Source organism: Callospermophilus lateralis, chromosome 17 (assembly GCF_048772815.1).
Source record: "Callospermophilus lateralis isolate mCalLat2 chromosome 17, mCalLat2.hap1, whole genome shotgun sequence".
Classification (NCBI taxonomy): domain Eukaryota; kingdom Metazoa; phylum Chordata; class Mammalia; order Rodentia; family Sciuridae; genus Callospermophilus; species Callospermophilus lateralis.
The window spans coordinates 64,858,754-64,880,202 of NC_135321.1; the positions used below are offsets into that span (position 1 = coordinate 64,858,754).

At 38.1% G+C, this 21,449-nt stretch overlaps 1 protein-coding gene across 5 annotated transcripts in view; it reads left to right on the forward strand.

Annotated features, from left to right (window-relative positions):
- Positions 1-21,449, forward strand: part of Ptpn2 (protein tyrosine phosphatase non-receptor type 2) — an 81,598-nt gene that overhangs the window by 48,524 nt on the left and 11,625 nt on the right. For all 5 annotated transcript variants that reach the window (XM_076836519.1, XM_076836520.1, XM_076836524.1 and 2 more), the window contains 4 exons: positions 1,328-1,462; positions 8,027-8,236; positions 10,796-10,948; positions 19,577-19,758. In XM_076836519.1, the coding sequence (XP_076692634.1) occupies positions 1,328-1,462; positions 8,027-8,236; positions 10,796-10,948; positions 19,577-19,758 (680 nt within the window). The remainder of the gene's footprint in view (positions 1-1,327; positions 1,463-8,026; positions 8,237-10,795; positions 10,949-19,576; positions 19,759-21,449) is intronic.

Sequence of the window (21,449 nt, forward strand, 5' to 3'; positions counted from 1 at the left end):
AATATCTTTGATCCAAGATCAGTGGAATTTAGGTGGGCAACCCATGAATAGGGAAGACCAACTGTATGTATTCACCAGTTTTGTTGATGCCTCTCCAATTTTGACTAATGCTTTTTCTCTGGTAGGTTGCTAAGGAAGGATTCCTGGATATTATATAGGTTCTGTTTTGGTTTTGTTTTTTTTTTTTAACCTGTCACAGTTTATCTACTTTATAAAACAAAACAAAACAAACAAAACCCCTTAAAAGTCAGTTAGGCCAGGCATCAAATTCTTGGCTCACATTTGCTTTTCTTTTGAACAACTTAAATTATGTTACTTCATTTCTCAGCTTCATTGTTTCATTTCCTTTTGACATTACAAATTGCTGTCAAATAGACATCTTATTTTGTTCTTTATAAGTCTGTTATTCTCTTTGCCTATATTACTTAAATTTTTTTTTCTTTTCTTGAAATAACATTAATTTCACACTGACTTCTTGTGATGGGTCACAGCTACAATGCACGCAAGCTAAAAATAATGCATAAAATTGTCTTTAGGCTATAGATGTAAGGTGTATGTGAAACATTAATGAATTTTGCCTTTAGACTCTATTTCATTCCCAGGATACCTCATTATGTATGTGCAAATACTCTAAAATCTGAAACAAGACTTAACATCCCAGCATTTACAATAAAGGATGCTCAACCTATATTAACCACTCTAGGTAAAAGAGGCTTATCTTCTGATTCTTTCCCCTGATTTAATTTTAGTAAAATATTAACTTTAGTAAGTAGAAATATGTATGTAATATTTCTAGATGTGTAGTATTAATTGCAAATTTATAGGTAATTATGAAAATACTTGCAAAATAAAGCCTTTTCAATATAATTTGAAGGTATTTTGTGGATAGTTTGATAACTTTTAGAAAGTGAATGCTATGTGGTGTTGTAATATAGATTATTGTGCTTTAAAAATAACAGGTTTCAGGGCTGTGGTTGTGTCTCAGTGGTAGAGTGCTTTCCTCACATGTGTGAGGCACTGGGGTCAATCCTCAGCACCATATTAAAAGATAAAATGAAGATATTGTGTCCATTTATAACTAAATGTTTTTTAATTCTAAAATCAGATTTTTTTTTGTACATGATATTTATTTGTGGCTTTTTTAGTTTAAAAATTATAGGAATATTTTAGAAAGCTACTTTATAAAATACCAATCTTATTAAAATATAGTGATGACTCTTCTTAGGATTTGATACTTGAAAACATATAGTATATGTGTGCAGTTTGTTTTCACTTTTCAACTTTTTATGGTTTTATAATGCTTATATACTGCTGTTTTCAATTTTAGGTTAAATGTGCACAGTACTGGCCAACAGATGACCGAGAGATGCTGTTTAAAGAAACAGGATTTAGTGTGAAGCTTTTGTCCGAAGATGTGAAGTCTTATTATACAGTACATCTGCTACAATTAGAAAATATCAATGTAAGACTTTTCTTACTCAAAAGTTTGGACTTTTTTATAGTGGTTTTAAGAATTATTCTAGCCAGGCACAGTGACACATCTGTAATCCCAGTGGCTCAGGAGGCTGAGGTAGGAGGATTGTGAGTTCAAACAAAAAAGGTCTGGGGATGTGGCTCAGTGGTCAAACACCCTTGGGATAAATCCCCAGTACAAAAAAAAAAAAAAAAAAAAAAAAATTTTATATATATATATATATATATATATATATATATATATATATATATATATATAAAATTTCTTTATTATTAGATTTGGAGTTTGAGGCACCCATTTGGTTTTATTTTAGATTGTGTATGTAGTAACTCTGAGGACTCTGTTGAGGCACCCGAGAACTAAGAATTTCAAAGTTCAGGTTAATATTTGAGGATTGAAAATTATTAAAAGTACTTTGGGATCCAGAGGTATAGCTCAGCAGTAGAATGCCTGCCTACCACCCTGACGGCCATGGCTTCAGTCCCTAATATCAGAAATACCCTGGGGAGTAAGAGAGGGCTTGAGGCAAACCAGGATTCAGAACCCAGCTCTGCCGCTGAGTAGAGGTGAGCCCTACACGTGCTGCTTTGCCTCCCAAGCCTTCTCTCTCTGTGAGGTAAACGTGCAGTGGCCCCTCCCAGGGCTATAAGGAGAGCTCGTGGCAAGCATGTGGATAATACTTGGGGCAGCACTTTGCAGTATAGATAGTGCCTGAGACTGATTACTGTTGCGAGTGGCAAAGTGTTGAGAAAATGACATATTGTTAGGTAAGTGCTTAACCTGAATGGGGTAAATATTCTTACTACCCTCACTTCATTTTTTTCAATACCCATTTCCAATAGCCAGATTACCTAATAAGTGACAGACCAAACTCAAATGCAGGTCCTCTAACTTCTGACAAGAGAATAAGACTTTTTTGAAAGATGTTAATTCTTGTAAAGGAAGCTTCTCGATTCCCAAGCACCTCTCTGAAGTGGAGACCATTGTGAGAGTTGGCCAACCTCTGTGTTTTAGTTATTAGCACCTGTGTGGTATGATGAAAGGGGCTTTTTGACTGGCCTGGGTTTAAACTCTACCATGATCAAATAGAGTTGTTTGTTTTACTTTACAGTTTTGATTAGGAACTAGAACTGTTCCATGGGTGAAGTAGCATTTCCTTTTGAGAGGCAGAATTGCACTTGCTAAAGAACCAGGTTGCTTAAGTGTAGAGGCTGACTGTGCTTCCCCTGGCTAAGTGACTTGGGTTACATTAATTACCTATGTTCCTCAGTTTTATTATCTATAAAGTGAGGATGAGAATGGGTCTGCCTTATAGGGTTGCTCTAAATATCCATCCAGTCAACACTATGGCTGTGGCTAAGACATTAGGGGGAGCCCCAGTTACTAGCTTTTGCTGGGTGTCCTTTGCACTGGGTCGGGGCCTTTGAGAGGAGCAGTGGAATGATGGAAGACTATAGCAGAGCAGGGGATGGTAGCCCACTGCTGCCTGCACACCTCTCTCTAGCTCCCTGAACCATGGAGACGTGGCCCACTTCCACAAGAGTAGGACTGTTTAAAAGTTTAGGGCCAAAGCTGTAGACCTCCAGTCTAATGAGCAGCCAGACCATTTATCAGAAGCCCTTTACAGTGTCTTTCTTACAGCTGAGCGAATCCCAGCTTGTGCCCCTGAAAGAAAGGGTTCCATCTGTGTTCTCAGAGGATTCCTGGACTTAAGCTTTGGAGATATTTTTGAGGGGCTTTAAAAATATCAGGTCATGTGGAATACTTATTTTTCATTCAGATCTTTGTTTTTAGTTGCCCTGCACTGTTTTCCGTAAGATTGTTGGCCAGCTTTTATGTTTCTCAGGTTCCAGGAATACTATTATAATGCTGACTCTTCTATTTCCCTGTCCCTGTAGATTTACCCAGAACAGGATGAGTGTCTAATTATTATGATGCTCAACTGGGATCTGATTCAGAATAGTTTAAGCCGTCGATCCCACCTAGAATGTCCTCCTTTTTTCTGTGCCTGTTTATTTGTATTCTCCACATCCATCAGCATCTCCATGTGGCCCATTTCTTACTTAGGTCTGTCCTAAGGTAACTGTGACACATTCATTTCTAGCAGCTATGAGTCTTTCACTTCTTCCTGTTTTTTTAAATTTTACTGGCTTCTTCAATACGTGTGTGTGTGTGTGTATTCTGACTCTGTAACAAGGTTTCTGCCACCCCCACCCATGGGTAGAATTCATATTTGCTTCCTTTATACTCTCCTCTGTCACCATACCAAGTGTATTGTTAAGCATACTACACCTGAGTGATTGTCCTAGAACACAGGTGTGACCCCTCTGTGCTCTAGAGATCCTTCCCTGGTTCCCATTAGTTATCAAGGAAAGTTCACGTCTAGTACAGAAGTCCATGACCCGCCCAACTTGGTCCTCAACTCCTTCTGTGCCTTTTTCCTGCAAGTACCAGTTGCTCCTTCTAACAAACTTAGACATCACAAAGAGGTCAGTTCCCAGGGGCCTCTGCTTCTGCACATTGCTTTTCCCTGTGCCTTCTTATACTGCCACTCTTGATCTGGCGAGTTCTGTCTATCTTTCTCAGTGAATTATAGTCAGTACTGATCACTGGTGATGAGATTCTGGCAAAAGTAGGTAAGGCAGTGACAGGGAGAATACAAATTTGACCTCAGGATAGGGAAGAGGGCTGGCACACTTTGTCAGTCTTTAGTTTTAGAAGAACAGTTCAGTGAGGAGGTTAAAGATTAGCAGATTTGATAATTTATTGGAGCTGTTTATGGATTTCAACAAAGGCAGTTAGTATAATTGTTTTAGAAATAGCCAGTTTACCACATGCAGGTAAACTTTACATTCATCATTTCATTTATTCTTCACAACAGCCTTGTAAGGTAAGTACTATATCATGAACTCCATTATAGATTACAGAACTAGGGCTTAAAGAAAATCTTTTAGAAACATAATCTTGGTACCTTCAATATATACATAAAATATGAAAATAATTGGGCTGGGGCCATGGAGCTGTGTAGATTATTTATAATAATTAAAAATTTTATAGTCTTCCATATTTATTGTAAATATTAGCTATTATTTGAATGGCTTTAGGAAGGACATATACTTAAATTGTCCTAAACCAACAACTCCCCATTGTCTTATGCCTACCTAACTTTTTGGTCTCCAAATGTAGCAAGTTTGACATCCACATTCAAAGACCTTACATCAAGAATTCTCCCTCAAACAATGTAAATGTTTTTTATTTAAAAGAGCAATAAGCTGGCAACTTTCTTGGTTCCAGGGTATAGTATACATGATGTAGTTTGCAAGGAATGGCTGCACCAGGACCACCACGTAAATGTACTGTGGATGTACTATGGGTATGGTGGGGTGAGTGAGCTGGAGCCACAGGGAAAGGTGGAAAATGACAGGTCAGAGTGGTAGAGCTGGTGTGCCTTGGTGACCAGAAGGGGACCAGAGTTTGACATAAGGACTTTGTCAGATTCGTGAAGTCCAAGTTATAGAGCTTATTTAGAGTAAAGATGCATTTAGTTTTAGTTCTCTATTCTTGGGCAACTTTTTTCTCCTCTTATATTTTTCCCCCAGCATGAAAAAGAGGGAGAGTGGTCCAGTCATGCACATGAACACTTCCATACCAGAGTAGTGAGCATGTTTTTCCTGTGGTCCTTTGATGACTCTGAATTATATCTTTTTTTGAGATGCATCTTTGAATCTTGTTTCAGTAAGAGTAAATTAATCAAAATTAACCTCTTAAAAATGTCCTTCAGTCTGGTTTTGCAAGGTGTGAAAAGTTTTTAAAAATGGTTTTTTAAAATCTCTTGGCGAGGGGGAGACCGTATTATACGAATAGTTGAGTGTTTCTGGGAACTGACTTTGAGTATCCCGACAGCATGACCAGAATTTGAAAAAAGAGAGAGATCACAAGCCTTGAGCCAAAATGATGTTTAAAAAAAAAAAAAAAAAAAATCAGTTGCTCAAGATCATGGGTAACTGTGATGCATTTAGAGCCAGGAAGTGATGCAGTAGTTGAGCATAAGCAGGATGGGAGCATCCGGCCCTTCCTTAGGGAGCACGGCCATACACTCACACATGAGCACAGTCCTGGGAACTTGGGGTGGTCCACACCAGACCTGGTTTAGGCTCTTGTGAACCAAGGCCAGTCTTGCAGTGCGTGTTAGTTCTGCATAGTGGCTGATGGCCATAATAGAGCAGCTAACAGGGGAAAAAGTGGGGTCAAAAACACCCACTGGCATTTTACACCTCATTTAAAGGAAAATATGACAGTTAACTATATCCCTTGGCTAATCAGGAGTCAGTCTCTTTGGCCCATTCCTGTGTGGATATTGCCATATTTACTGTGAACTTATGGTTTTGTAAAAGGAAGCTACAGTTAGCCTTCATGATTTAGAATGTATAGATTTTTTTTTTTCTGTTTACCTACAGATTGACTCTTCCTGGTGTGTAGTCTTATGACTTTTCAGAGTGTGTTCAATTGTCTAAATGAATCCATAAAGAAAACATGGGTCAATTCTGTTACCTCTAAGACTTTCTTGTGCTACCTGCATAGAGTCATTCCTATCCCTCACCTCCAGCCCCCACCAACCACAGATCTAGTTTTTGTTCCTGTATATGATATTTTCCAGAATGTCATATAAATGGAGACTTTAGAATCTGGCTTCTTTCACTTAGCATACTGAATTTAGGTCATTTTTATTAATTTATTCATTCATTTTTGGTGCTAGGAATTGAACCCAGAGTACTCCACCACTGAGCTACATCCCCAGCCCTTTTAATTTTTTTTATTTTGAGAAAGACCACCCAGGCTGGTCTTGAACTTGGATCCTCCTGCCTCCACCTCTCCAGTGACTGGGATTATAGGTGTGCACCACCAAAGCTAACTGCATATTTTAGAATTTAAAAGGAATGCTGAGTAGGTGCAGTAGTAGTCACCTTTAATCCCTGCGACTCAAATGCTAAGTGGTAGAACACCCACTTAGCATACAGCAAGCAAGCCCTGGATTCAATCTCTCTTACACACACATACACACAACAACAAGGAAATGTTTTGAAATCTAGAAATCATTTAAATAGTAACAGAAATGTTTTGGTACCTTCAGTATATTGACACCCTATGGATCACAGTGTATTTGGAATTATGAAAACAGATATTAAAAATAAAGTGACTAGGGGCTGGGGTTGTGGCTCAGTGGTAGAGCGCTCACCTAGCACGTGCGAGGCCCTGACTTCAATCCTCAGCACCACATAAAAATAAATAAATAAAATAAAGGTAAAAAAATTTAAAAATGGAGTTGCTTAGGCTCAGGCCTAAGGCCATCCTCAAAAAAAAAAAAAAAAGTGACTAAACATATGTAGTTATTTTTTTTTTAATTTCTACATTGTATTTTGTCAGTATTTTATCTTTTATGACTTAGGAGTCTTAATTCTTACTGAAAAAGGCAAAGTTATCAAAATGTGAAAGCTACCTTCTAATTTTGAAAATTTTCACTGGGAGCAGGACATTATGATGATGTTTAGCTGTTAATTTTTTCTGTGCCTCCTCCTTTTAGAAATGTCCTGCAATAAAACTAGAAAATTGTGCAGACATTAGAAAATCACTGCTTCATTTACAGAAACGAAGACTATAAACTAGAGCGGTGCTTCCTAGGGCAAAAGGCAGTTGGCAGAATGCTAAGGAACATTTTCATAATGAATTAGTCAGAATAAGGCTCATCAGGAACATCCAGGAAGTGATAGTGATGCTAGGCAGACCTCAGAGACAAGAGGCATTGGGCGTGTTGGTGCACCATCTTACATCAGCAGGGCACATACCCAGCTTCAGGACTGGGGTTTATTACATTGGGGAAAGACAGCAATTAGAGGAGCTATTTCAATTAAAAATGTAAAGATTATTCCTCTAAATTAATTCTTGTATTGCTCCTCTTTATATGTGGAGCTGCTTTTTAAGACAAATCATATTAAGAGGGAGATTATATTTACAAAATTAAACTTAAAAAAAAAGAAAGTGAAAATTATGATACTAATTTTTTTAAATAGAGAAAAAGAATGTGTTTATTGTGATACATGAATTAGAGAAAATATTGGTAGCATGTATGGTACAAGCTAATTGTTAAGAACTGAAATTCTAGACTGCTGCTTCAAGTCCAGGCCCTATTTATTGCCCTTGATCTTGGACAAATTAATTTTTGCCTCAGTTTCCTCACCTGGAAAATGGTTTCTGATATGATTTTGTATGAATTGAGATAATAAATAATGAGCTTAAAACAAGCCTCCAAAGTGATGTGTTATATGTGTTAGCTATTAATATATTTCAAACCTCTCTAAAGAAAAGAAAAAAAAACTTCCCTGATTTGCATACATGTTTATCAAAACCCAAATGGGAAAATGGAAGTATAAACAGTCCATAAGATTAACAGTGTTGAGTAAAACACATGATCTTTCTGACATCGTTTTTTTTTTTGCTTTTTTAAAAAAGCCAAGAATGGTCACTAACTTTCTCTTGTTTAATCTTACTTTCTAGAGTGGGGAGACCAGGACGATCTCTCACTTTCATTATACTACCTGGCCAGACTTTGGAGTCCCTGAGTCACCAGCTTCATTTCTCAATTTCTTATTTAAAGTGAGAGAATCTGGCTCCTTGAATCCTGACCATGGGCCTGCAGTGATCCACTGTAGTGCAGGTATTGGGCGCTCTGGCACCTTCTCTCTAGTGGACACCTGTCTTGTTTTGGTAAGTGCCATTTATGGTCTTATTTCAGTCCTCTTTTTTTTCTGCCTACTGGCAGGAATAGGCTCTGATGTCATATCCCAGAGCCAGGTTTCTTAAGGTTAAACTTCTTTCTTTGGGCAAAACCTAGAACAGTCATTTCCACTCTTTGGACTGCCTCCTTAATGCCTGTGGACTTGAGTCAAGGTGACACCAGAGCTCGCAAGAAGAAGCTTTTCTCTGGTAGTTTCACACTACAGAAGTAACAGGCCCCCTTTCCAGTAAAATTCACCTTGGTATTGAATTTCTCCCTGCTCGGACAAGCTCTTTGTCTGTTTTTCCTTCACTGGGGCTAGTGACAGTACTTAACAGGGCCGTTGTGAGGACTTAGCAAGTGTTACCTGGTGCTATCTTTCCTTCCCTGAATTCTTGTGTACACACCCAGAGCTGTAAGTCTCCACCCACCATTCCCAGCCACCACCAGGATTCAGATCCTTTTCTGGCTTTGTAGAACCTTCGTTTTTTTCCTTTGTTTTGGTTGTAGGGGGCCTCTGGTTTCCCTTGATTCCCTTTCCTATTGCTGTCATTTGTCCCTCCTTTTATTATACAGTCAAACCCATCAGTAGTACCTTCTGCTTTGATTTCAGTGTCATCTCTTTCAATATTCCCCCTAGTGTAATTTATACTTTCCTGAGCTTGTTTTAGTATTATCAACAATGTGAGCAGTTTAGTAGACTGGTGTTCTTAGGGTTTACGGCCCTGTGTTGCCTCACTTTACTTTATTTATTAGTCTCTTAGCTTTCCCTGTAAAGTGTAGCTATGCTTCATTGCTCTGGTCTTAGCATTCTCAGGCTTTCTAATATGACTACTAGTACAAGTAGGTGCTCTCATGAATTCACACGATGTACTCCTGGTAAACACTCGTACTTTAATGGGGATCTTGATCAATGTGATAACATTCTTGGTGGAGCATTTTGAATCTTGCATCTGATGAAAGCTAGAAATTACAGTTCAGTTTTAACCTATCGGATTATTATATTCATCAAAAATTGGATTGTTACATTACAGTGAACCTTGCCGTATATAAACATTTTGGTTGCTGTTAATGACAGCAACCATTTTTTTCTTTTTCAATTTGGAGGTCTTTCTAAAACTAAATCAGTAGTTTACAGATGGTATGGTGGCTCTGCAGTGTGTTTGTGGACTGAGGCTTTCTCTGAACTTTCCACCATTTTTAGGTGGCCACTGTAGTCTAGATATGAAGAAGGCAGAAGGGCAGTGGCACAAAGGCCTGCTGCCACTGGGACTTTTGTAAATAAATAATACCACAACTGATCCTAAGTCCTTCCTTAAGCTAGGTGCCTTGGCACACCCCTGAAATATCAGGGAGGCTGAGACAGGAGGATGATCACAAGTTCAAGGCCAGCCTGGGCAACTTAGCAAGACCTTGTCTCAAAATTTAACAGGGCTGAGGATGTAGATTAGAGTTAGAATGTCCCTGGGTTAAATACCTACCACACATACAAAAAAGAATTATTATTCTTTAAAATTAAAGTGCTAAACTGTTATACCTCCTTTTCAGTTATCAGTTGCTATGTTTTAAATTTCATATGCTAAACTGATTTAGGCTTTACTATATAGCCAGTCACTATTATCCAAAGTAAGGTAGGTGTCATCACAAGTTCTTATTTACTTGTTGGCTTAAATATTCTGACTCTAACTGAGGCTGGGGCTGTAACTCAGTGGCAGAGCACTTGCCTAGCATGTGTGAGGCACTGGGTTTGATCCTCAGCACCACATAAAAATAAACAAATAAATTAAAGGCATTCTGTCCATCTACAACTACAAAAAAATAATAATTTAAAAAAATATTCTGACTCTAACAGCTTTCCAGACTGTGGTATATGTTAAGCCCTTTGACTGATTACTGACCAAAATGAAATTAGAATGATTGTTTTGAAATCAGTTGTCAATCAGCTGAAGAATCAAAAGTTAGCAGCTACTGTTTGAACAAGTGAATTGTGAGGGATGGGATGGATTGGGAGAGTGTTAAATTAACCTTGTTCTAAAGGAGAAATGTGCTCGGCACACAAAATCCCCCTGTGACCAAAATACTTAACAAGGACAGCTTGGAAGAGGAAAAATATATTTGGAGCCTTCCTTGTGGGTTTCCTGGTTGTAATTGGACAAGTGACTGCAGAGCATTATGAGAAGGACAAGGCAAAGGAAAGCTGCACAGCGCATGGTAGCCAGGAAAGCTGAGGGCGGGGCTGGCAAGGGGAAAGGGGCCATAGGGAAAAAGATGTACCCTTGCAAGACACTCCCCCAGTGATCCACCTTTCGTGCCCCACCTGCCTACAGTTACCACCAGGTTACTCCATTTAAATGAAAATGGACTGATTAGGCTAAAGCTCATTTCACCTCTGAACAATCCTAAATCATTAGGAGCTTTGGGAGAAACCTCACCTCCAAACCATGACTAGGAGCAAATGCATAGCACAAGTCTGAACAATGACCTTGTGTTGCTTCTGTTTCCTGTAAGGTAACAAAAGAAGGCTTGACTTACTTTTACCTTTCTTGCAGATGGAAAAAGGAGATGATATTAACATTAAACAAGTGTTACTGAATATGAGAAAATATCGAATGGGACTTATTCAGACACCAGATCAACTCAGATTCTCTTACATGGCCATAATAGAAGGAGCAAAGTATATAAAGGGAGATTCAAATATACAGGTAAACTTTTCTTGGGAAAGAATAATATCCGTGTGTTAAATATAGTTGCTATCTGGTACCATTCCAACTAAGCCCTTACCTTGTCCCTTCTAAAAAATATGTTGCAGTTAATGGGGTAAATCCAGCTGGCTGCCTTAAAATTGAAGCTCACTTCCTCATGGATATTCAGCTTTAGGTTAAGTCCTCTGTGTTACTGAAAAACCCTAGTGGGAAACAAGATTTCATTAAAGAAATTGAGCTTTTTTCACGTAAGGAGGATTTAAGCATTTAGTCATTGAAATAAACCAGAAACCTTAAGTATGTTTGCCCCATTAAAAACTTGTTGTGGGGGCTGGGGATGTGGCTCAAGCGGTAGCGCGCTCACCTGGCATGCGTGCGGCCCAGGTTCGATCCTCGGCACCACATACAAACAAAGATGTTGTGTCCGCCGAAAACTAGAAAATAAATATTAAAAAATTCTCTCTCTCTCTCTCTCTCTACCTCTCTCTTTAAAAAAAAAAAAGAAAAGAAAAAAACTTGTGGAAATGTAGAATATATTTCACCTGTGCATACTTAACTTTATGACAGTGAACAGCTTGAGTGCCTATTGCAGACACAGTGAAGTACTAATACAATATTACATTTTTTTGGTTAGTGGCATTATTATCCATACAAAAGGTAGATTCAATACAATCTATGTTATGTGTTGAGGCACAATGTAAAATAGGAAACAGAGTAACAAAAGACACCTGTTTCCTGTCTTATCTAGTAACATAAGTAGATACAGGATGGTAATTGACATCCAAACATCTAAAATCTGAAACTTTTGGGCATTTCCCTTCCTCTCAAAAGTTTTGGATTTGGAGCATTTCATATTTGCACATGAGGGATGCTCAACCAGGAAAGCTCATCAAAATGCCTCCCCAGTTCCAAAACTGAATTCTGAAACAGAATTTCTAGTCCCAAGCATTCTGGATGAAGGATACACAGTCTGTGCCTTAAGTCAGTAGATACAAAAGTGACTAGATTCATTTCATCATATTTCTCATATGTGAATATGCTTGTAGGTCTTTAGTTTCTATGATTAATAGCCAATTCAGAAATAAGCTTCTTTTATAGCTTAAATCAAACCATCAGTGTCCTAAAGGACTAAATGAAAGGAATTGAGTATTGTGTAGGTTTCAAAGACAGTAAAATATTCTTAAACTATTCATTTATTAGTAGCGTTTTAAAACTTTTTATTTTTTTAGTTATGCATGACAGTAGGATGTACTTGGATATATGTATATAGAATATAACTTCCAGTTTTTCTGATTGTACATGTGGAGTTACATTGGTCATGTATTCATATGAGAACATGGGAAAGTTATGTCAGATTCATTCTAACATTTCAAGTCAAATATTAGTAATTTGTTATTGGTGCACAATACTTATACAGAGTAGTGGATTCTTCTTGATAAGGCACATGCATCAGTAATATTTCTGAAGTTTATTTAGAATTTTCTTTTTTATTTTTTAGGTCATTAAAAAGCATTAAAGAGGGCAGGGGATGTGACTCAAGTGGTAGCGCGCTTGCATGGCATGCGTGGGGCATTGGGTTTGATCGTCAGCACCACATTAAAAAAAAAAGAAGAAGAAGAAGAAGATATTGTGTCCACCTAAAATTAAGAAATAAATATTTAAAAAATAAAACAAAAGGCATTAAAGAAAAAATTTAATGGAGAAACATTAGGTTAGAGCAAGAATACTCAATATGCAGGAAGTTAACCCAAATAATTGATCCTGCTTCAGAAACCAGGCTTTGGGAACATGGGGTTTGTTGGAATCCATTTGGCTGTAGATGGTAATTTAGATAGAGTAAAATTAACTTCAATGTTGAAGTTTAGGAAAGTTTCCTATTCTTTTTTAGTAAACTTTAATCAGCTTAAATATGGAATTTGAAAAGGAAAGTTAGATCAAGCTTTTCCCACACCTTTGTGACTTGCTGATGCCTTCCTTGTGGGTTTCCTGGTTGTAGTTGGACAAGTGACTGCAGGGAAAGTGAGCTGTTCTTTGGGTAGTATCCTTCATTCTACACTTTTCAAATTTTTTTTCTTTGAAGTTTTGTTTGTTTAGTTTTGGAATATATATATTTACCCTGAGGATCTTTTTCACTACATATATATGGGTTTCGGACATAATTTTTTGTGTCATCTTTGACAGTGCAGTTTGTAGGTATGAAGAGTTTTTTTCTATATCAGTTTATCTGGTATGTAGTCATTAAACTCAGTTTTCAAGTATTCTCTGCCCTTGTTCCAGGTAGGACATTGAAAATGCCTCTGTATCTTTTAGGAGTTCAGAATTGGCAAAGTCTTGTTACCTATTCAAGGAGAAGTTTGTTCAGAAGTGGTCTTAGCAGGCTCTAGGGATACTACACATTGGCTGTAAAAGAATTCAAAGAATGTGAAACTGAATTACATACAAAGTTAAGTCCTCATTAACTCACCCACCCCTAGTTTGTAGTCATCTGGGCACATATGGTGTCCCAGTCAGTTGCTGCAATGACGAAATACCTTAGTAAACAAAAGAAACTTATTCCGCTTGTTCTTGAGGCCAGGAAGTCCAGGATGCAAGCACCAGCAGACTTGGTGTCTGGAGAGGGCTTGTTCCCCATAGATGGTGTCTGGAGAGGGCTTTGTGTCCGCACTGGTGGAACAGGCGCATAGGTTTTCTCAGATGTCTTTTAAGGGCACTAATCCCATTAGTGAGAGAGGAGTTCTCATGACCCAATGACCCCCCTAAGTGTCCCATCGCTTAATACCACCACAGTGAGAGGTTGGATGTTGTGTGTTTTGGAGGACACACAAGTTCAGATCATAGCGTGTATGTCCTTCCTGGAATGTGTGTTTATATAATGTGTTTTTCTTAAATGTAATATTTTTTTATAATACCATGCACTGTTCTGTGATGCACTCGCTCTGAAGATGCTTTTCTCTTGGCTTTCTCCTCTTAGGACTCCACCAAATGATAGGATAGCCACAGACCACATGTGCTATTAAATATTGGAAATGTGGCTAGTTTGAATCAAGATGTGCTTAAAATGTAAAATAAACAACAAAAGTGTAAATAATCTCAATAATTTTAGAAATATTGATTTCATGTTCAAATGATAATATTTTGAGTTAAAACATTATTTAAATTTGTCTTTTCAATGTGGCTGCTAAAATTGTAAATTTGTATGTGGCACATATTGTATTTCATTGGAGAATGTTGTGCTTGAATGTTAGTTTAGAATAGAAATCTAAGAGAAGGAAAATTCTTTGAAATCCTGAATCATAAAACTTTAATACACGTTATACTCAGGTTACTTTGTTAAAAATGAGAACCCAAACCATATACAACTAGCTGTAACCCCCAAAAGTATCTTGTTTGGCACAGAAGGATGTGATACCAGTTTATGGGAGGGAGAAAGAAAAACAAACCTTTTCTACATCTATCTCCTCCTCTTTGTTTCTGATTATTTGGGAAGAAAAAACTAGCTTCTGTCTAGCTGAGATATGGTATCATCTGGGGGACACTCCTTGAGCCTATGTATCACATAGGAACCATGTTTCTAGTGGTGTCTTTGGTTTTGGTATCAGGGTGATGCTGGGCACCCCCTGCATCTGATAGATAGAGATTGTAGAGAATTGGCAGGCATGTCTTTCTTAAATGTTTGGTAGAATTCAGTGAACTGGTACTTTCTGTTTCAAAGGTTATTAACTATTGATTAAATTTTTAAATACAGGCCTATTCAGATTGTCTGTTACTTGTGTGAGTTTTAGCAAATAGTATCTTTCAAAACAAAAATGATCATTTTGTCTAGGTTATGAAATTCGGGAGCATAGAGTTGTAATATTCCTATATTATCCTTCTGTCATCCCTGGGATCTGCAGTGATGTCCAGTGTTGTATTTCTGATATTGGTCATTTGTGTCTTCTCTCTTTTTTCTCAGCCAGGTTAGAGGTTCATTTATTTCATTGATCTTTTCTTTTTTTTTTTAATATTTATTTTTTTAGTTGTAGTTAGACACAATGCCTTTATTTTATTTATTTTCATGCAGTACTGGGGATCAAACCCAAGACCTAGCACGTGCTAGGCAAGCGCTCTACCACTGAGCTACAACTCCAGCCCCTCATTGATCTTTTCAAAGAATCAGCTTTTGGTTTTCTTTATGTCTTATCCCCATCCCACCCCTTTGAGTTTCCTGTTTTCCATTTCATTGATTTCTACTCTCACTTTTTTTTTCCTTCTGCTTACTTTGATTTTAATTTGTTCTTTTTCTAATTTCCTAAGGTAGAAACTTAGATAATGCTTTTAGATCTTCTTTTCTAAAAATCTTCTTCTGAGCCCTGCTTTTGCTGCATCCTACAATTTTCAATGTTGTATTTTTGTTTTAGAAGTATGTTGTTTTATCTCTACTTTTGGAGATTTATCTGGCTTTTAGTTTAATTCCACTGTGGTCTGAGAGTAGACATTGTATGATTTCTCTTTGTGAAGGTGCATTTATGGCCAGTCGGTGGCATGTCTTGGAGAATGTTTCATGTAACTTGTTGGATGAAGTGTTCCCTAGGTGCCAGGTACATGATCAATGATGGTTTTGTGTTGGGCTGTCTGCTTACTAATTTTCTTCCTGCTGAATCTGCCCATTTCTGATAGAATTTTGTTAAGTGCACATACGTTAAACACTTTTATGTCTTAGAGAATTGATCCCTTTGTCATTTGGCCCTCTTTTTGTCTGAAATCATTATGGTTTCTCCTTTCCTTTGGTGAGTGTTAGCATGTTACGTTTTTCTCCATTCGTTTACTTTTAGTCTATGTGTGTCTTTTTTTTTTTTTTTTTTTTTTGGTACCAGGGGTTGAACCCAGGGATGCTTAACCACTGAGCCACATCCTTTTCATTTTGAGACAGAGTCTCAGTAAGTAGCTTAAAGCCTCACTAAGTTGCTGAGGCTGGCTTTGAACTTGAGATCCTCCTACCTCAGCCTCCTGAGCCACTAGGATTACAGGCATGCATCTCTGTGCCCAGCTATTTATGTCTTAATTTTTAAATTAGGTTTCTGATACATTGTATATAGTTGAGTCTTGTTTTTTATTAACTCTGAGAAACTTTGTCTTTTAACTGGTATATTTAGACCTTTAGTATTCAGTAATTACTGATAAAGTTGGAATAATATCTGGTATCTGTTGTGTTTGTTACTATTTTCTATTTGTTGTCTTTATTCTTTATTTATATTTTTGTCTTTCAGTCTCTTCCCATTTTGTTTTTATTTGAACATGTCATATGATTTTAGTTTCTTTTTTAGAGAACCTTTTTGTTCAAAAGTACTTGACCCATGAAATTTTGTCTCTGGTCCTTTTTCTTAAAGTTGGCATCTGTCATCTCCTTCAGTCTTTTGTTTTTTTCCCCTTACTTTAGATTTATATGGTGTGAGTGGTATTTTCATTAATGGATATAGTTTCATGATAGTTTTTTTGTGATGGTGTCTGCATATGTGAATATATGTGCAGTGATTTAGGACGTGTGGGCACAAAGGAGAGGTGTTACTATTACCCATCTAGAGTGATTGTACCTTAAATCAAATCCATGTATAATTATATAGCATGTATTCATTTATAAAACCCTTCCAGTGACCTTGACCTACCTAGATGCATGTAGTTTCTGGTTGCCTCCTGTCACATGGTCAGATAAACATGTAAGGTAGTTGCTCGTATTACCACATACTCATTAGCAGTTTCCCAGTAGTGACAGTGACCGTAAACCTCCAGAGTAAATAGTGTAGTTTGGCCATCCAGGATGGACAGATGTTGTAAGATCTCTAGCTAGTAATTCGGCACTGCTTAAATGAAACCGTGAACTTTTTAACAAATCACAGTTGTTTCAAGTTTAATAGCTTCACTTTGCTCTTGGAGGTACTTTCTTTATTGAGAAATGGTTGGGATTGGGGTTTGAGCAGCATGTGGGGCACTGTCCCCAACAGCATGTGAGCTGGGAGTGTGGCTCAAGTGCCAGATTGGAAAGGGAAGCTGAGGCAGGCTTCAGCGTGAGAGCCTGTGTGAAGTGCTGTTCCTTGGTGTCACCCATTGGCAGTGACCAGCTGAGGCAGGTGACATGGGGGTGCCTGCTGGCTCAGATGTCACAGGAAGGCAACCACAAGTAGGTTTGCTGCTTGGGTACATGGCAGAGTGACGTAGTTGGTGTTCTTCTGCACTAAATGCCCCCTCACCCTGCCTCTGCTGTTTGTCTTTCTTATTGACAGTCTGGATTTGTTGCACATTCTGGGAAATTGTAAGACTTGATTGTTTTGATATTGTCTCATTTATTGACATGATTGAGTGCTGTCCAAGTTGCTGTAACTAGATCTCTGTGAAGAATGGGAACTTTAAAAATGGACCAGCATTAATTCTGAAGACAGCATAACCTTTTATTGGGTATTTCTTAAAGCTATCCCTTGGCTGAAGTTGTTGAACTTTTCATGAACACAGATCATCATTGTGAAGAGTGACAGCATCATCAGCCCAGACTGTCTGAGTTAAATTCTAGCCTGCTGTTCATTGGCTGCCTCACCTGGGGCAAGCTACCCAAGCTCAGTTGCCCCCATGTCCTCTGTAAAAGGAAGCGGTGACAGTGCCTGTCTCCTAAGGTTGCGGTGGAGTTGAAGCATGGAGCAGTGTGTGTTCAGCAAGTGCTTGATGAGTATCTTGTTCACCTCAGCTTTCCCCTGCGTTGGCACTATAAAAAAATGCTATTGGGGCAAGTAACAAAAATTTGGAACCAGGGAAGAAGGAACCCGGCAGTCTCTAAAGTGAAAGCATCTCGCTCTTCCATGCCACTGCCTGGTGGTTCCTTAACTGTGGGCACAGTATTCTTCTGGATGTGGTTGAGTCCAGTGGGGCTCAGGGTCGTTCTGTCCATTCAGACTCTCCATCTCCACCCAGTTGTAACAGGTGTGCTTTGCAGTGTCTTCCAGACATAGGAGATTATAGAATGTCACATTCTCCAAGGTTTCTGAAAATCTACCATTACAAGACAAAAAGAGATCTGTGAATCATACAGCTAAGTAGAATAGATGTTTCTGGGAAAGGTGGAGATGCTGAATGCCTTTTTTTTTTTTTTCCTCATTTATCTGTTGTGAGGTAAAAGCAAGATAGATTAGAAACTACTTTATCCAGTGTATGAATAGATTTTCTGGAATTTTTTTTTAAATCTGAATATAGAAGGGTTGCTTTTAATAGTGCTGTTTTAGAAAGAAGTAACTCCAGGGAATGAATTTCCCACAAATTCCAGGCAAGTGTATATTACAGTGTTAAAATTATCACATTCATTGGGCAGTAAATAGTGTTTAGTTTCAAGACTCCATGCTTCTATGAAAGGGTCTCAAAGGGGGTTTTCCCTGTCCACATCAGTTGTTTGGGGCCAGTGTCAAAGTCAGTCTTAATGAGAACCATTGGCTCCCACTAGTGTTAGCTTCTGCCATTGTTGCTGTTGACAGTGGACAGGTGGTGATGTGTTTGTAGTCCGTGCAGGGCTTAAGAGACCATGGCCCCAGTGCCAAGGTTATTCCTTCTTTGGCCTGTACTATCTGCCACTGCTTTCAACTCCAGGAGCCAGATATGCCTTGTGCTTCCACCTCCAGCTTTGTTCCTAGGAATGGGGCAGAGAGGGTGCAGGAAACCTTTGTGGGGCGAGATACTAGGCTCTTCGCCCACCATCTCATTTATCACCATAGTATTCTCCTAAGATAGATGAGGACATTGTCTTTCAAAAAGGAAGAAACTGAAAGCTCTCTTCGCCTTGGGCTGAATCCTGCTCTTTGTCATCAAATCTGATGTCCAGGTGTGCTAGAGGACGTTTCACTAGCCCAGTGGTGGGTTATGGGTTAGCTGTTTGGAGCAGCCCATGTAGCTGGTAAGGACAACCAAATTAAAGTCCTTTGGCATCACGAGGACCTGTTTGGAAGTCTAGTTGTTGTTTCTCACCTAGATGGGTCAGTGGCAAGAAGCAAGAAGGAATCAGATAACATTTACAGGTCATCTTGGTCACTATGCCACTGTTGAATATCTGTGGATTGGGAATGATGAAGAGTCAAGCAATATTGAATTTTAGCTAAAACTGTCTTACTATAAACTAATACTTTAGTGAGATCCTTGTATAGTTTGTCTCCAGTAGATAAAATTCACTAGGTTTTATGAAGATAATTGTATTCAACTTCATATAATGCACATAAAAACAAGTGTTAAATGCTTTTATTGACTGAAGTTTTTAAACATAACACAAGCGTAAAGTTGTGATTTGGTAGAATGCCATCTGTCAGCATCACAGGGTTTTCATAACTTGATTTCAATTTGTAAAATTTTTCTTTTTTATTTTTGCTACTGATGATTGAACCCCAAGGCCCTTAATCACTGAGCCATCTCCCCGGCTTTTTTTATATTTTATTTAGAGACAGGGTCTCACTGAGTTGCTTAGGGCCTTGCTGAGTTTCAGAACTTGGGATCCTCCTGCCTCAGCCTCCCCAGCTGCTGGGATCACAGGTGTGCACCACTGCGCTCGGCTGTAGATGCTTTTTATTTAAGGAAAACTACATTTTTAGTGTTCACATTTGTTTTTCATTTCTCTTCCCTACATAGAAACGGTGGAAAGAACTTTCTAAAGAAGACTTATCTCCTGCTTTTGACCATTCACCAAACAAAATAATGACTGGAAAGTACAATGGGAGCAGAATAGGTCCAGAAGAAGAGAAACCAACCAGTGACCGATGCACAGGGCTCTCCTCTAAAGTGCAGGACACAACAGAGGAAAACAGCAGCAGGTACGCTTCAGTTAATTCAGGGGGCTCAGAGTCATGCAAGCCTTCATTTATTAAATGAGGGTAATTGCTCATTTGTTTGTTACCTAAGGGGTTTTTGAATCCCATTACAAAAAGTCAATACTTGGAAACCAGTTGAAGAAACACTAGTTGAGTAGGAAAGTTAATTATAATTAGGTGGGAAAATGAATAGTATGATACAGAAAATAAATGGTATTAATAACTGCTGTTTGCAATCACTTTTAGTATTAGTTATAATGCAATTAACAATATGCCTTTAGCCACACTTGGTGGTGCATACCTGTAATCTCAGAAGCTCTGGAGGCTGAGCAAGACCCTAAGCAACTCGGCAAGACCTTGTCTCTAATAAAAATACAAAAAGGCGGGTGTGGTGTTGCATGCCTGTGATCCCAGCAGCTCTGGAGACTGAAACAGGAGGATCATGAGTTCAGAATCAGCCCCAGCAAAATGCAAGGCATTAAGCAACTCAGTAAGATTCTGTCTCTAAATAAATATAGAATAGGGCTGGGGATATGACTCAGTGGAGTGCTCCTGAATTCAATCCTTGGTACCAAAAGAAAAAACAAAAAACAGGCTGTAGCTCAGTGGCAGAGTGAGTGCCTGTCTCACACATGTGGGGCCCTGGATTCAATCCTCAGCACCACATATAAATAAATAAAGATACTGTGTCTATTTACAACCAAAATAATATTTAAGAAAAAATACCCAATAGACCTTTAATAAGATCTTAAAATACTTTAAAAAAAATTCCATTGTTAGAGGAAGATAAGTCTTTTTCCAAAAAATTACATTAAAATGCCCTTTGAAACTTTCTGGGTTTTAAATTAATATGAACGTTTAACATTAACAAATTACATGTCCAAGGCTCGCACCCACATTAGGAAACTGGTATCCTAAGGTTATGAGCCATCTAGCAAAGTGAATGAACTCTTTTTCTTCTTCTGTCTCCAAATGACATTTTTTTCCTTTTCTTTTTTTGTGAAATACACTTTTTACTTTGAGAATTTTTATGTTACAGTCATTTTGTTAGATCAGGATTTTGGAATGTACCAACGAAAATAGTCAAGGCCAACTACACATTATAGCTTCACTTTTCTCTTTTCCTAATATGGGCCTGGGGGTATAGCTTAGTGGTAGAACATTCTTCCTAGCGTGTGCATGGCCCTAGGCTCAATCCTCAGCAACAGAAAAGAAGATTACATGCCTTAAAATTTATAAAAACTAACATTTCACTATATAGTCATGGGTTTTTAGACTTGAATAGTTTATTTTTGAATCGTTAATTATGATATATTATTCCTTATTATGGTTTTAGTAGTTTTAAGATGACTAGTGAAAGCATGAAGTTATTTGTACAAGTATATTTTTTTCACCTTAAATTTAGTACTTTTAAATGAGGAAGTGTGCACTGTGCGTGTGTGCATGTGTAGGTTCTTGGGGTGCCTCACTTGTCAGGCAAACACTCTGCCACTGAGCAGCATCCCCAAAACCACAAAGTAATATTGTTTTAAATTGCTGTTATCTTTTTCAATAATTTTTTCATAATAAGATTGTCACAAGCATATTTGTTGCCACCACCCACCCCTTGATTAAGTACTATGTGCAGAATTAGGAAAAATGAGCTTGGTGACTGGGTTGGGATCCTTTGTAATTTTGGAGTGTTGTCTTGGTTT